The sequence below is a fragment of the Juglans regia genome, chromosome 1, assembly GCF_001411555.2.
Source record: "Juglans regia cultivar Chandler chromosome 1, Walnut 2.0, whole genome shotgun sequence".
Classification (NCBI taxonomy): Eukaryota; Viridiplantae; Streptophyta; class Magnoliopsida; order Fagales; family Juglandaceae; genus Juglans; species Juglans regia.
This window is the reverse complement of record NC_049901.1, coordinates 15953151-15968359: the sequence shown is the minus strand read 5'-3', so window position 1 is coordinate 15968359 and position 15209 is coordinate 15953151. Positions and strand designations below refer to the sequence as shown.

General features: G+C 35.1%; 2 protein-coding genes across 5 annotated transcripts; one reads left to right on the top strand and one right to left on the bottom strand.

The window, feature by feature from the left end:
- Nucleotides 1-1351: 1351 nt before the first annotated feature.
- Nucleotides 1352-3280, top strand: LOC109006018. 3 transcript variants are annotated; one of them, XM_018985154.2, is made up of 2 exons: nucleotides 1352-1562; nucleotides 1963-3267. In XM_018985154.2, the coding sequence occupies exon 2, from the start codon at nucleotides 1995-1997 to the stop codon at nucleotides 3192-3194; it is 1200 nt and encodes a 399-aa protein (XP_018840699.1). In that variant the 5' UTR covers nucleotides 1352-1562; nucleotides 1963-1994; the 3' UTR covers nucleotides 3195-3267. The 3 variants fall into 3 exon arrangements, with proteins under 3 accessions (XP_018840699.1, XP_018840700.1, XP_035540723.1); XM_018985155.2 differs by having other exon boundaries at nucleotides 1355-1562; nucleotides 1969-3267; XM_035684830.1 differs by lacking the exon at nucleotides 1352-1562 and having other exon boundaries at nucleotides 1574-3280.
- A 3463-nt stretch (nucleotides 3281-6743) lies between these two features.
- Nucleotides 6744-14460, bottom strand: LOC109006017 (purple acid phosphatase 15-like). 2 transcript variants are annotated; one of them, XM_018985151.2, is made up of 7 exons: nucleotides 13957-14460; nucleotides 12203-12394; nucleotides 9921-10254; nucleotides 9583-9800; nucleotides 9080-9270; nucleotides 7682-7966; nucleotides 6744-7212 (listed from the first exon to the last, which is right to left on the bottom strand). In XM_018985151.2, the coding sequence occupies exons 1-7, from the start codon at nucleotides 14285-14287 to the stop codon at nucleotides 7066-7068; spliced, it is 1698 nt and encodes a 565-aa protein (XP_018840696.2). In that variant the 5' UTR covers nucleotides 14288-14460; the 3' UTR covers nucleotides 6744-7065. The 2 variants fall into 2 exon arrangements, with proteins under 2 accessions (XP_018840696.2, XP_018840697.2); XM_018985152.2 differs by lacking the exons at nucleotides 6744-7212; nucleotides 7682-7966 and adding an exon at nucleotides 7973-8217 and having other exon boundaries at nucleotides 13957-14423.
- Nucleotides 14461-15209: the final 749 nt, after the last annotated feature.

Genomic DNA, 15209 nt, shown 5'->3' with positions numbered 1-15209 from the left:
ATTAGACCTTAATAATTTAATCAAAATAATAGTTTTTAAGCCGAATGATTTTGTATTTTGATTTAAGATAAGAGGATTTTCTTAAGAGTTGGAAAAGCTTTAATGGAGCAGAATCTGATTGAAGGGATATTGTTCTTGCTCGATGACAAAAGAGCTAACATGTATCAAAAAATTTATACAACCTCATACTATTCACACAACTTCCACACATTATACTTTTTTTAATTTTTATTATTTTTTTCTTTTATCAAATATTTAATATATGAATAATTAATAGAAAATTTGAATTAGTTTAAAAAGAATAAATTCAAATTTTTTTTTAAAATATTAAAAAATTTTAAAATTTTAAAAAAATATGGTGTATGGAGAATGAGAGGTTGTGTAGCATTGCTCAACACATATACTCATTTTTTTAAATTATTTACACGATATTGGTTGGGAAAATTGGGTTCGTTGCAAAAATAAAACTGAAATAAACACCTGTTAAAAGTAAAATGAAACTCCCTTGTTGGAACAAGAAAAATAAAATCCACTCAAATTTTCCAAAAATTATCAATGCATTTAAAATAAGTAATCCGTTTATAATATATCTAATAAAATATTTGCATGATATAATTTAATCTGAAAGAAAAAATTTAAAATTCAAATATTACAAATCAAATATTATTATTTAAATAATATGAATGATATATTTTATATACTATATTAATAATATAATAATTATATATATAAAAAGGGCCAAGATGTGATAATATTTGATACCCTGTAAATTAAAAATTGCTAAAAAAAAGGTGTTGTTAGATATTGAGACGTGAATAGAGTGAAATAACGGTAAAACAGTAATGAAATTTTTTAAGGTTAATTGGTTGAATATAAATGGAGGAGGGAGAAATGAAGAAGATAAATCTTAAAAAAAAGAAAAGAAAAACCATTTACACTCACTCCTGAATTATACATATACAAATAAACATTAGTTTTTCTTTCTTTAAAAAAACACTCATAAAATATCTGGCTAATCATTGGTGCAGAATAAAGGTTAGGAAGGCCACGTGTTGCAACAGAACTCTGAACTCCTCCCTTCCTTCCTATTTTTTTATTTTTGAGAAAAGTTACTTTGTCTCTCTCATTTACCGTTTAAAGTGATCGCTGATCAAAAATTTATTTATTATTATTATTTTTACTTAAGAATTAAAAAAATATTTTTAAATATATTCATATATTTTTTATTTAAAAAAAAAAAAAAGTCTGGACGGTATGCCAGCGGTAAAGTAGCCCCCTCTTTATTTTTAAGCGTTTATAACTTTTAAAAATTAAAATAAATAAATAAGAGAAACGCTGAGGCAGCCATTATGATAATGATTTATTCTGATATCTTTGTATCACTACTCCCTTGCTTTCCTCCCTCATTCTCTCATTGATCATCTGCTTCAATTCTCTTTCTTTCGTGGTTTGTCTGTGGGAATTAAAGGAAGAAATAGTGCCTACATTATCAGATCTGGCCCTCTCTTTGGAGTGTACTTATTCAAAAGCAGCCATCACTGACCCCTTTAATCTTTATTAAGGTATCCAAGGGCTTCTCTCTATCTCTCTCTTCCTTGTTCATTTACGCTCTGTAAATCCCATATTTTTCTCATTTGGATTCTCGATTCCTTTCTCGGATAGTGGATTTCCCTCCCCGGAGGTGGAAGGATTTTCTTATTTGTTTTTAATTTTCTTTTCCTTGGTTCTTCTGTCCATCAATTTTGTACGAACATTCTCGTCTCACGACAAAAGTAGCGCCAAGTCTTCCTTCTTTACTTCTTGTTTTCTTTCCCGAGAAAATTTCAGATCCATATATGTTTCCCCCATCTCCAAATCCATACCATACACGCTTACCAATTATTTAGCCTTCTTAATTATTATTTCTCTCTCACATTCATTGAATTTCTAATTTTCGTTGTGATATTTTTGGGATTATGGAAGGCGCAGGGCGGACGCTAACACTGCGAGATCAAATGTCGGCGGTGGACGGCGGCATTCGAGAGCCGGTGGCCGGTTTGACTCTGGGCGAATTATTTGGCACGGCTGAGAAGCGAGCCGCGTTGGCTCCTCCAGTTCCTCTATCTCGAGATCAAAGCGCGCCGGCAACTCGGCTTCGGCCTCAGCCTCAGCTCAGTAACCGTACCCTCCTGGATGTGATCCAAGAGCATGATCCGGATGCCGGGCTGTCCTTCAAGGATCTCATTGGCGACCACCGCAACAACAGGGACAATAACTCTTGGAAAAACTTCAGAGACAGGCTCTCTCTCAAGCGCGCTGGGGCGAATTGGACCTCTCGTATCCCAGCATCGGTTATCCCTATCCAGAATGGCAACGATACTGTCAATAGTAGCGCGTCACGGGAACTTTCGTTTTCTATGACCGACTCGGTTCGTTTCCAGCACACGGTCGAGTCCACTCAGTTGGAGGACGACTCGACTTCTTTCGATATGTGCGGAGGCCATTCCTCCTCGTCGAGTCCGTGTACCAGGCCGCAGATGTCTCGTCGTAGCTCGAGCCGGTTGGGCCCGTCGGTTCCGATTGAGTCCAGGTCAACTCCACCCGGCGACTCAGACTTTTACCACGCACCTCCTCCATCACAGGCTCAGGGTTTCGGACGTCAAATATCGCGGCAGAATTCAGCTCGCTACCTAGCGACTCAGAGCCAGAACTCGATGCACAACAGGGACGTCGCCGATTTAACATCAACAGAAGACGGCTACGCCGAATGCGATAGTGACGTACGGGCGCCCAGACGCCGCCTCTCAACAGTATTGGCAGAGGAGAGAGCTCTCTCAGCACGAGAAGCCGTGGCAGCACGGGAAGCGGCGGAGGCGGTGGCGGAGGAGGTGGTAGCAGCCGAGAGAGAACAAGCGGAGACGGAGGAGTCTGAGGCGGCGGAACCTCCGATGAGGATGTCACTGATGGACTTGATGGACTACAACATAGGGGAGGAGGAAGAGGAAGAAGTGAAAACGGAGGAGGGGGAGGTGGTGGCGGGCGGAGGGGAAGGGGTAGAGCATAAATGCTGCGTGTGCATGGTGAGGCATAAAGGTGCGGCGTTTATACCTTGTGGCCACACTTTTTGCAGGCTGTGTTCAAGGGAGCTTATGGTCGGTAGGGGTAACTGCCCCCTCTGTAACCGCTTCATATTGGAAATCCTCGACATTTTCTGATCTGATCTTTCTTTCTTTCTTTTTCTCTTTAGAAAGACATTTATAAAGAATAACTTCTAAGTGAATTAGTAGTAACTCAATAAAATTTGATCTTAGAGAGTTTTTTATAAGTTTAGCCAGTAACTTTTCAAGAATACTAAATAATACTCTTTAAATTTATCACAATTCTATTAAAATATTAATTTTGATATTTTTATTTATTTTAATTTTAATTATAATTTAAATATTTATTTATTATTAAAAAAATATACATTAATTTGTTAACGTTAATATTAGACTTTAAAGAAAAGAATTGACATTAACTAATCATAATATTACAAAATTAAAACTTGAAGCACTCTAATAAGATGATATCATGTCATTGAAATGATGATTGATGGAGATTGGCAGCCTTCTGTGATTGAATTTGGGATTTGGGCGCTTCGTGCTTTTGAGACGAAGAGGAATTTTTGGAATTGTGAGTTCACATTAAATGAATATCACGCGGGGAAGGGAATTTTTTATATCAAAATAATATTTAACCAGCAACTTGGACTCAACAGATTTAACCAATAAAAATGATCAAAATTAAAAATATTGTAAATTTGTTGAGTCTATTACTGTAAATTTTTATGCAATCTAATTAAAATTTAGTCAAAATATAATTTTATTGAGTTCACTATTAATGCTCCAAGTGATTAGTCCATTAAAGCCTACAATGTGCTTCTGCCACGTAGCCACCCATTAGACCCAAAATGGGACCGCACGGCACCACATTGAACCCAGCTCCCTCACCCCCCCGAAACCCAGATCATTGGTAGAACCTCGTCTCTCTCTCATTGAGGACATAAAAAATCCCTCGCCCCTCAACGTTGTGAACGTCTCTCCCATCGACATCTTCAACCGTCAATGCCGCGTTCTATGGTCATTGATGCCGGATTCCCAGATACCATCGACGCCACCCTCGCAAGCTCCTATCTCCATTTGGCGCATGCTAAACGTAGGCTTGCCCCTCTCCTTTGGCGTCTCTTTACAAGTTACTCTGATTTTTGTTTTATTGTTATCTTTAATTTATATAAACAAATATTCTTGGGATCAATATGTGTTCTTTCTATGGTTTATTGGCTCCAGGTTTATCGTCTGAAAACAAGCCACAGATCATACTAAAACAACACTAATGAATTTAAAGTTCAACTGCTTGAACAATACTATCAAACCAAAATGGAATTTTAGACGATTAGGTCCGTCATGCCCATATGCTGTGGGAAGAAAAGCTCATCATGCAAATAGGAAAGCAGAGAACCCCTGACATATTTTCCACCAATATGCAGAAACAGGAAGATAATGCCTCAAACTGGGACCAAAGCTTGCCTTGATTTAATATTCTGTTTAAATAACCTTAGCGTTAGACTGCTAGCCTGGTGCCTACCTCTGGGCCATGGATTTGCCGACAGTTCTAACTTCTACCGCACCCATATTTCAACCTCCCAGGCCTAGGTTACCTCTTTATATTTTATCCATTCCATTAAGATCATCTATAATTTCAGAACAATCCCTATAAATTTGAATGTTACCTAAACATATTATACCCATTTCTGTAGAAAGTGATATCAGAAAATTCAAGAATAGACAGTATGTTCTAGTTTGTCTTTTAAATTCAAGAAAATTCAAGGTAAAATGCATCTTCAAAACAAACCATGGAGGACGACGGTGGTGGCTACGTCAGATTGCGTGGTGGCTGTAGGTGGCTGCGTCAAACTGGTTGGCATTGGATTGAGTGGTGTTGTCGGGCTGCTTTGCGTCAGATTGGTTGGTGGCGGCGATTGGTAGAGATTAACAAAGGGGCAAAGGGGGTTAAAACAAAGAGGAATGGAAGGAAAATACGTTTTAGGGTATTTTAGGTAACAATATGATGTAGTCATCCTCATGGTTTTATTTTGTACAATACTGAGATGTGAGTTTGTTATTTAGTGCTGCTATAAGGCTCAAAAGGTCATAGCCACTCCAAAGTGGAATTGTTTTTATAATCATAACCCACAATTTGACAAGTTTTTTTAGCAAGAGGAATCAATCACATTTAAGTGTTGCTTCATTTGGTGAACTCTTTCCAAAATTGTATTTGCATATCCTTATAATATGATTTGATTGACAATCAGAATTTAAATACCTAAATCTCCTAATAAAATTATGCCACTTCAATAATATAATTGATGTGTTTTTAGAGTTATTCTATTCTCTCTACGTTACTTAAATGGTACGATTAAGATTTGATTTGTAAGATTTAAATTTTAAAATTTACTTTTTAAATTAAATTATGCAATATAAATATTTTATAGGTGGTATCCACCCTAGCTTACAAATAGAATTTTTTGTTTTTTTTTTATCTCACAAATTTGTGAGTACAGAGATTTTTGTTTTTTTTTTGAGTTTTATAGTATACAAGAGTTTATATTATTATTGTCTATCATAATTTAAAATATTATAAAATCACTTTAAGTGTCCACCTTTTGTAAAACTTTTAGTATATATTGTCTTTGAATTTTAAGAAAGTCATATTTTAATTCCTCCTTAATTTTTTTATTAGATTTTTAAAAAGAGAATTACAGAATGACAGAGACACGTTGATGACTTGTAATATCTCTACAGACCAATCCATTAAAAAGTAATAAAACAAGTTTTAGAAAATAAAAATCAGGTAAAAACCCAAAAGTAAAGAAAAATAGAAAAATAACTAATAATTAAAAATAACACACTAAAAACTTCTAAAATAAAATTAAAACAGTCCTATAAAAATACTAAAACAAAATAAAGGGATATATTTTTTTGTTAAAAAAAAACAAACTAACAAAATTAAAAAAAAAAAAAAAATAGTTTTTAAGTTTTTATTTTTGTTTTCACTATATTTCTCAACTCACCTCATCTTATAATTTATTTCATCTAACTATTATAATTTTTTCAAATTTTCACACAAAATAAAATAAACAATTCAATTTTTTCAAATTCTAAAACAAAAATAATATTATAAAAAATCTATTCTAATAATTTTTTATTTAACTTTCAACTTGTATCTCATTCCATTTCATCTCATATTCGATAACAAACTATAAAGGTCCTGACATGGGGTTCAATCCCATGCAACTATGCCTCTAAACAAGTCATCAAGAGAAAGAAAACAAAAGTAATGGTTCGAAGGATTAACAGACTAGCACTTGCTAAGAATTCTCCTACAGAAGAATGATTTTTTTAACCGTGAACTCCACTTTTTTTTTTTTAAATGAATGCGTGAAACTTGTACATCTTAAAATTGTCTCTATCATTACTCAAAAAAGATTACTGCAAATAGTGCATCACAATATCCATGAAGATCTTTACTTTCATGCCATCAAAAGATCAAGAAATAAACCTCAATCCTACGTAATTGGCTGAAAAAAGTTTTTTTTTATATATAATTAATAAGAGTTTTATTACCATAAATAGGCATAGCTCAAGTACACATGAAGTATACAAGAGGAAATATATACAGAGACTAAAAAGATAGAAAAAACTAGAAAAACTCCAACACATTGACCATATTTCAATATTTCACTTCCTTTATTTCGCCTATGTAAATACATTGACCATTTGATTTAGTTAAAAGACAACGGTGGCTTGTACACAACAATGTGTTTTACCATTTAAATACAGCTATGAGCAAAATACATGTTTCAAGTGTATTTAGTTATATATTGGGTAGAAACCTGTCAACAATGACAAGATGCCATCCACTCCTATACTTTTTATAAGTCTTTATATCCATAATTTCTTGGCTTTTCCATAATCTATACAAAGGGTAGAAGCCAGTTGTAATGTTTTCGTCGATGAGAAGACCTCAGTGAGTTTTCTAGCAATGTAGTTAACTGGCTGCAAACCAATTAGTACGTATCTGTTGACAAACAGGGCACACACTAGGTTGCCTTACTATGTAGATTTGATCCCCAACTTCACTGTAAGAGTCCTGATTTCGGTACCATGTCCATAAGGCCCAAGTTTCATTCTTCACCTGCAACTCGAGTATTGAAACCTGTGGTCAGGTTGTAATTCTGGGGATGACTCTGACGTATGTTCATAGGAGCTCATCTATACTCTCAGGTTGGGCTAAGAAAGTGTGGAGTATGGACAAACAATTGGGGAACGACATGGTACTTCTATTACTTTATCAACACTTCATTTTGTAAGCAAATTAATTTTATAGAACTTTTTTCGAACACAAATATTAATGGTCATTATACTCATCCTAGAAGTAACAATAGTTTAAACATTAGAAGCCCTTTATTGGGTGTGCAAAGTAATGAAATCTGATACTAGCTAGCAATTTGACATCTTAAATCAATATTATCATTTGCAAATAGCCGCCACTTCTCAAATTCCAAGTGTAAATAGCATGGGTTATGCGATGGTACATGTAATTGAAGTTGAAATCCCAAACATTTGATGTTTATAAAGCTTGTTGACAAAGAGAGAGACACTACCTCTAGGATACCATGGCCAAAGCTACTTTCTCTCAAGGCGCTGTATTCAGGTTGGCGGTCCCAACAGAACTTGCCAGCTGCTGGGCCAGATGTAAAATTTGTAGCACAAAAGCCACCAATGTATTGGTCTGGAGTAGTCAACGGGTCTGGACAGTTGCCAGGATCATCAGCATGTTTAATTGCCATCTTTTCTCGATTACCCCCATCTCCAACTGTGATATATACCGGACCACATGGATCTAAGGTGTAGTTATACACTCGATTTGACCTCTCGTAAGCATGTACCTGGTGATTACTTTTTATTCTAGTAACTTTCACTGAAATAAAAATACAATAAATCTTCAGGTAAAATTGATGGCACCAACTCATTCTTAGGTTTGCAAATGAGTTGAGCCAACGAAGCTTAGCTTTGCCCTATTCAAGCCTGGCTTGTTAGACATTATATAAGCTTGAGCTTGAAATGAGCTCATTTCCAGACATAAAACCTGAGCATGATTTCATTCAGCTTGACATTAGCTTGTCCAGATCACGAGCAGCTTAATGAGACCATGAAATTTACAGGGAAATAATAGTCAGCCCCCCAAATGATCAAATATTGTTTTTTCTATTTTTTTCAATTTTTGACTTTTTTAAAATTTTCTTAACTAAAAAATCAGTCATGTAGCATGATCAAACTTAGATATTATGACCACTTAAGCACATGAACCAAAAAGTAAGGACTGCACTGAAATACAGGCACGTTGAAGTTAGAAAACTGAAAGATCTTGAGCTGAATTAAAAAAGAATAGATATATCGTGAACCTTGTTTATGAACAAGCTCACAAAAAAGGAGCTGTGCTTTGTGTTGCTCAAACTTGGTTGTCTGTTTAGCAAGCCTTAATATGGGACTTAAGCTTGTTTATATCTAGTAAACAAACACATATAAACAAGCTTTATAGCTGAGTTTCAAGCTACTCATGGATGGCTTGACTATTTAAGAGACACTAGAACGAGCTGTGCTTTGTGTTGCTCAAAATTGGTTCTCCATTAAATGAGCCTTAAAATGGGACTGGAGCTTGTTTATATTTAGTAAACAAGCTGTCATGGGTGGCTTGACTATTTAAGAGACACAAGAATACCAAAAAGATACAAAACAAAACGATCCCACTTATTTCATGGCACGGTTATAAACAAGTCTTGTTCATCGCATCTCTGGTACCATTTTAGCATTATAGTAACCTACATGTTACTACTTCCTATTATTAATTTGGCAAAGATCCACCTGAATGATATTACTGTTATCCCTAGAAATGTTTGATAATAAAATATCATCCCGTCCATATTCAGATGCATGACTATACATAAGTTATTTTTAACTGTAAAAAATGTTATAGAAGAAGAATGGTCATCATCACTTACATGTCCATTGAAGACTATGTCAACACCATAAGAGTAAAGTAACTCTTCCATTGCCACCCTCATACACTCTACCTCTCTATAATGAGCTTGATAGGAACTGTACCAAGGTGGGTGCCAAGCAGCTACCAGCCATGGAGTTATTGATCTGTCAACGCTAGCCAAGTCCCTCTCTAGCCACTTGTACTGATCCGCTGTCAATAGACGCAAGCCTTATTAAAAAGTTGCTAGAATTGAAAAACAAAAAGGAGCTCGAAATAATTACATGCTTCATGTAGGAACAAATGATAGCCTCCAGATATTATATTATTTTGACCTACCCGACAATGTTACACTTCTATAAACTCTCAATTCCCTCCATATGTCTTTCCCTGTTCTTCAGTTTTTTTTAGACCCATCTTCATCTTGACATGAGGAAAGGATATCCACATACACCCTAGACCTTAAGGCAACAACATTGTTGGCTGGAAAAGAAAATAAAAGAGAAGAAAGGCAGGATATATTACCCGATCTATTGTATGCAATATAGGCCCCAAGCATTACAAAATGTATCCCACCTACATTAAAGGAGTAATAGAATGTGGATGAAGACCCACTTTCTTCAGATGGGAATGCAAACCGAGAACTATAAGCAGAAAATGTCTGGCTTCCAGCTTGTGCTTCTATTTCATGGTTCCCTTCAACCACCATTATTGGAACTTTAGAAACTAAATTCTGCATGAACCTGAAAAGAGACATTCAGTGACAGATGCATAAGCAACAAAATCCTATTAAGAAAAGGTTTATAATATCCACTTCACATGCTTGCAGAAAAGGATATACAAAAAAAAGGTGGGGATTTCACCTTCCCCAGTAATCCCAACGAGGCTGATATGTCTCATGTATGGGAGTTTGTGGAAATGAGCAAGAATAACAATCAGAGCCAGTCCCATTTGTGAGATATAGATTTGCATAAGTAACATCACCAACCAATAGAACAAGATCAGGTTTATTACTAATCAAGTGACTGATGGTGGTAGTTGTATTATATGTAAGACCAAGATCTCCAACAACTGCTATTTTGTCTGGATAACTGCTCGGATGAGAAACTGGCATGGTCCTGAAGGAGTAGATTTTACTCATGGCTGGTAGAGATGGATCTCCACATCGATAATAGTATAGTGTGCTTGGTTTCAACCCTGCACGGAAAAATTAAGGACACAAACCATTCACATCAAAAGTTCAACAAGGTTAAAAAAAAAAAAAAATGTAACATTTCCATTGGTTTCGCCATTGCAACCTATTTTTTCAGTCAGTTAGATGCTCCTTTGTCAAAAGCTAATAGGCCTGGAAGACCATAAAATCCATTGATATGCCACTAATAAACTAATAGGACAAGCTTCATAAAGACACTTCCCACTATTATTCTTGATGATCCATGAAGTATCCTTCAAATATCAATTTGTTTCAGATCTCTTTTGTAATATACTAGATAAGCCAAACCCATAGTGGTAGCTCAAGAATTCAAGAAAATTAAGCCACAAAGTACCCTTCAGATAAATGAAACAATCTATTCAATTCCAATGACTTCCTACTTCATATTTTTAACAGGCAATAGGCATACCAGATCAAATCATCTAAGTACAATTTCCATATCATTTCCTGCTTCCAGTTAAAATTAATAGTGTCATCCATATGCAATTAAAGAAACAATAAATCTTGTTTTCGTTAAAGAAAGATCTCTAGCATTATTGAAACGGAATGTTGTGATTATTAGAAAATGCTAAACAAAATCTTTTATCCCTAACATATAGACTAGATTCTAGTTTGATTCCTGGATTTAAAAAACTTTCAATTTCGTTCCTTGATTTTTTTTTTCTATTTTAAACTTGAGCCTATCATCCTTCCATCCAAATTAACGTGATGCCTTTACATAAATTGACAGTGTGGCTTGCCTCAATTTTCAACACGTCATTAGTTTTTGTAAGGTCAATACCAATTTGGATTGAAGGACTACATGCTCACAATTGAAAATTTAAAATTGAAATTACTTAATAAAAACATTAAGAATGAAATTGAAACCTTTCAAAGATCAAGAATTGAAAACATATCTATATTTTAGGAACCAGAAGTATAGTTTGCCATAGAGGAAACTGAAAAAATAATATTTTCATTTTATGATAACAAGTCCAGAGTTCACTTTGTTAAGATTTGATTTCACAGTTAAGGTTAGGGCAGTTGCCAACTTTGTTAGATTAGGTCTTAAAAATAAAAAAAAATTGTTGTACCACAGCTTGATGAAAAAAGCAATACTAAGTAGAATATTATAAATAAAAAAAGGCACTTTTATGTTTGAAAGCTAAATGGTTCTTCATTGTTTTTATGATCATATGCCGCAGGGATGTCTACAGAAAAGATTTGCCCTCTCTAACATAGGCAGTCACATACACTTCGGAATTGACCAACAAAAAGGTAACACCGGCTTTCCTCATTTCTGGAGAAGGTCATGAAACATTTATGTGTTGAGAAATTTGAATTAAAGATATCATGCTTAGATCTTTTTCATCGATCCCTTTTTATAACTTATTTTTAAAAGAATAACTTAACCGTCTAGGCAATTAACAAGGTAAGAGAACAAACACAGAATAAAAAACTAATGGAATAATACGCCACAAGATGTAACAACTTCTTTGGAGATGTTATCTTGGCCATTAATCCACTAACAATGCAAATGAGCCACCAAGGAACAGACAATACTGACTTAATTAAAAAATTTAATGATCACCCACCATTATTTTGATCTATCCACATTATGTCCTACATTGGGAACATTATCTTTCTTTCTCGGAATTTATGGAAAAAAAAAATCATGTTAAACATCCTTAAGAAGTTAAGAAGATGATTTAAAGCTTTTCCTTCACTCTGTTGCAATCCCTAGCAAAAGAAAAGAACTTATTTATTCAATAAAAGAGAGCTAAAACTTAAAAAAATAAAAAGAAAAAGAAAACATATAATATTCTGCAAAAGAATGTGTCTTGGAGCTTCTTGACCATATAAAAAGTGCTTTATTGGAATTAAGCACCACTGTTATGTTTCCACAAATAAACAGAAACAATCCAAGTTATTTCAGTGAAACTGATATTAAACCTGTGAGACGAACATGATGGATGATTCCAGAGGTGTAATTTTGGAGACCTTCAAAAGGATAAAGCTGACTGTAAACCAGAGAATATCCTGTGGCTTCATGCATCAGTGGATATCTTAAGTTTCCATAACGAACAACACTCAAGACGGTTTTAGGGTCTAACGGCTTTACGTTGTAACCGATTTGTGATTCACCTGCAAAATCCCATGTCAATTCACTTAAGTGAATAAAAAGATTGCAAATGAGGTGCCCACTGGAATTTACAATAAAGTTCCAAACGATGAAACAGCTCATGTTAAAGATAAAACTAAAGGATGATTTTAGAGATTAAACAGCTAGTAATTCCAGAATTATAGAGATTAAACAGCTAGATTACATACTTCACTCCTGACCATCCCAGAGGAGTTATTTTCTCTCTACCAAAGGACCCAACCATCCCAGCCTCTCCGCCTGGAGGGGGTGGAGCTTTCGCTCCTCCCTCCCTCCCCATGTTTGGCCTACGTTGAAACTGTCCATAGGTTTTTTTTTCCCGGTTTTCTTTAGTTTTCCATCCATAGCACCAAGATGTGCCGATCTGCTACCTACTGGCCTCCTACGACTGCCACGTGCCCAACCATCAAATTCTACAACCGCCAATCTGTTGGGCGGTAGAAGAAAATCAACCAAAAGAGCGGTGTGTACGTCTCATGTGCGGCTCACACAGCGCATGAGTCTCACGTGCCGCCGCGTCACAAGGAGTCTAACATCACCATGCGCTGCAACATCGGGACCAGTGGCTTCGAATCTCTCAGATTTGACCTTTATCTTCTTTCTAAGAGTGGCGCATGAGCTACATGCGCCTTCACAGCCAGTGACGGTCGTTCGCTGGTGAATTAACCCATCTTCCGGTTGCTACTTTTCTATATTTCCGTTTTCCTTAACCAAGGATCAAGATGAACTAGTCATGAAAGTTTCCTTCAGCCAGCTCAGAACAGTAAAATGCACATATAACAATCCACTGCGACTTGTAGTCGTAGTGTTATAGTCTGTTTATCAGACTATGCTAAAATTGGCTTCAAGCGGCTTCCCCTTAATGGGAAATGAGTGGGAGCCAAATTTTTGGCTCCAAATCCCTCTTTTTTATTTTTCTTGTGCTGTTTTTGTTTGTTTTGGGATGACTGTTGGGGGCTTCCACTCCATTGAATCTAGTATCTTGCAACTACTTAGTTTATCTATGAAATGGTTGCTTAGAAAAAAAAAAAAAAAAAAAGAAAGATTAGATACTGCACTTTCTTCTTTTTTATAAATATATCCATTCATCCTTAGCCAACAATGACAAAAAGGATGATTTCCAAATAAAATATAACTAAAACCCACTCTTTACGCATTGATTCTATTGCCTGGGCAACGAGGAAGATTATGAAGCGCAATATTACTAGTCAATGGCAAATTTTCACTTTTTCCTCTGTTATTTCTTAGTAATCCAAAAAAGCATGAACCAGAACAAAAACAAAAATTCGAATAAAATTTGAACGAATTTTTGTTTTAAAAAAAACGAGATACGAACAGAAAGTTGAAGAAGAAAAATATTATTATGTTCGCCCATGAACTAAACTCATCAAAAAAAAAAAATTATAAGTTTGTCACAATAAAAACGTAAAACTTTAAGTGGAAAAGGAAAAATTGGAGAGGCAGAATAAGTTTTAGCATTGGATCCATGAAAAAAAAAAAAAAAAAAACAGTTGAAAGTAGGAAATCCAAAGGAAAAGGAGGTAACCTGTGATCCAGGAGATCCAGACGGAGTCGTAGTGGGAGGAGAGGGAGACCGAAATCTGCTCGGGCTCGAACCCCTTGACGCGGCGCTGAACCCTGGGATCCGATTCCGGCAAATCAACCGCATTGCCACGCAGATTAGCATCGAACGGCACCGTCACGGGCTCGAACGGGCCGTCCAGAGTCGACGGAATCTTTATCCCGCTGGCGACGGCATGCAAAAGGAAAATCGCAACCGAGACGAGCGAGAGAACAAAAGGCTTGGGGAAAGCCATTATTAGTGAATCTCCATTAGAACAGAGAGAGAAGAAAGAAAGAAATAGATTCGGAAACATACGAAGATCCAAAACACTTTCAATTCAAAGCATTACAGGGGTTGGTGAACAGTTAGTAACCGTTGGGATTGTCGTGGGAAAGCGATAAGGTTTGAAGCAACAAACCGAATATTTATTGTTTTGTCCATTTGCTCATTGCTGCTAGAACTACAAAACCAAACCCACCACGAAGTGTTGCTTCCAGGTAGGCCACACTTCCACCTAAGCCGTGGATCCGACATGGATCCGACATTTTTATTGAAAAAAAAAAACGCAAAATGTGGGAATGAGAGCCTCGAGCAAAATAACTCATTACAACCAACAACAGCAACAAAAATCCGACACGTACGATAAAAGAGTCTAAACATTTTAAAAATGAAAAAAGACTATGGAATCAAAACATTTTAGAAATAAAAAAACAATAGATTCATATAGTAATGTTAGTAACAAACACTAAATAGTGCTAACCTTTTTTATAAAAGTAAATTTATAAAAAAATAAAATAAAATTTTCACAATTTTTTATAATAAAATTTATTTTTTTATAAAAGTTTTATACGAAACGTATATCTTTAAAATTTGTATACAGAATTGAAATCTCACAAGTAATTTGTTATTATATATAAAATGAGATAAAATGAATTGAAATAAAAGTTAAAAGTTAAATAAAATATTATTAAAATATATATTTTTAATATTATTTTTATTAAAATTTAAAAAAATTAAATTTTTTATTTTATTTTATATAAAAATTTAAAATAATTATAATAATTAAATGAGTCGAAAACAATGCGTCTACGCCCATGCTTCTCGTACAAAATAAAATGAGCACCTAAAGGAGGTTTTGAATGTAAAACCAGCGACCATAAAGGATTTTCATTACTACTGTTAAATACAAGTGCACCGTGATTGATTGATCCAAGACATTTGCTACAACTTTCCAC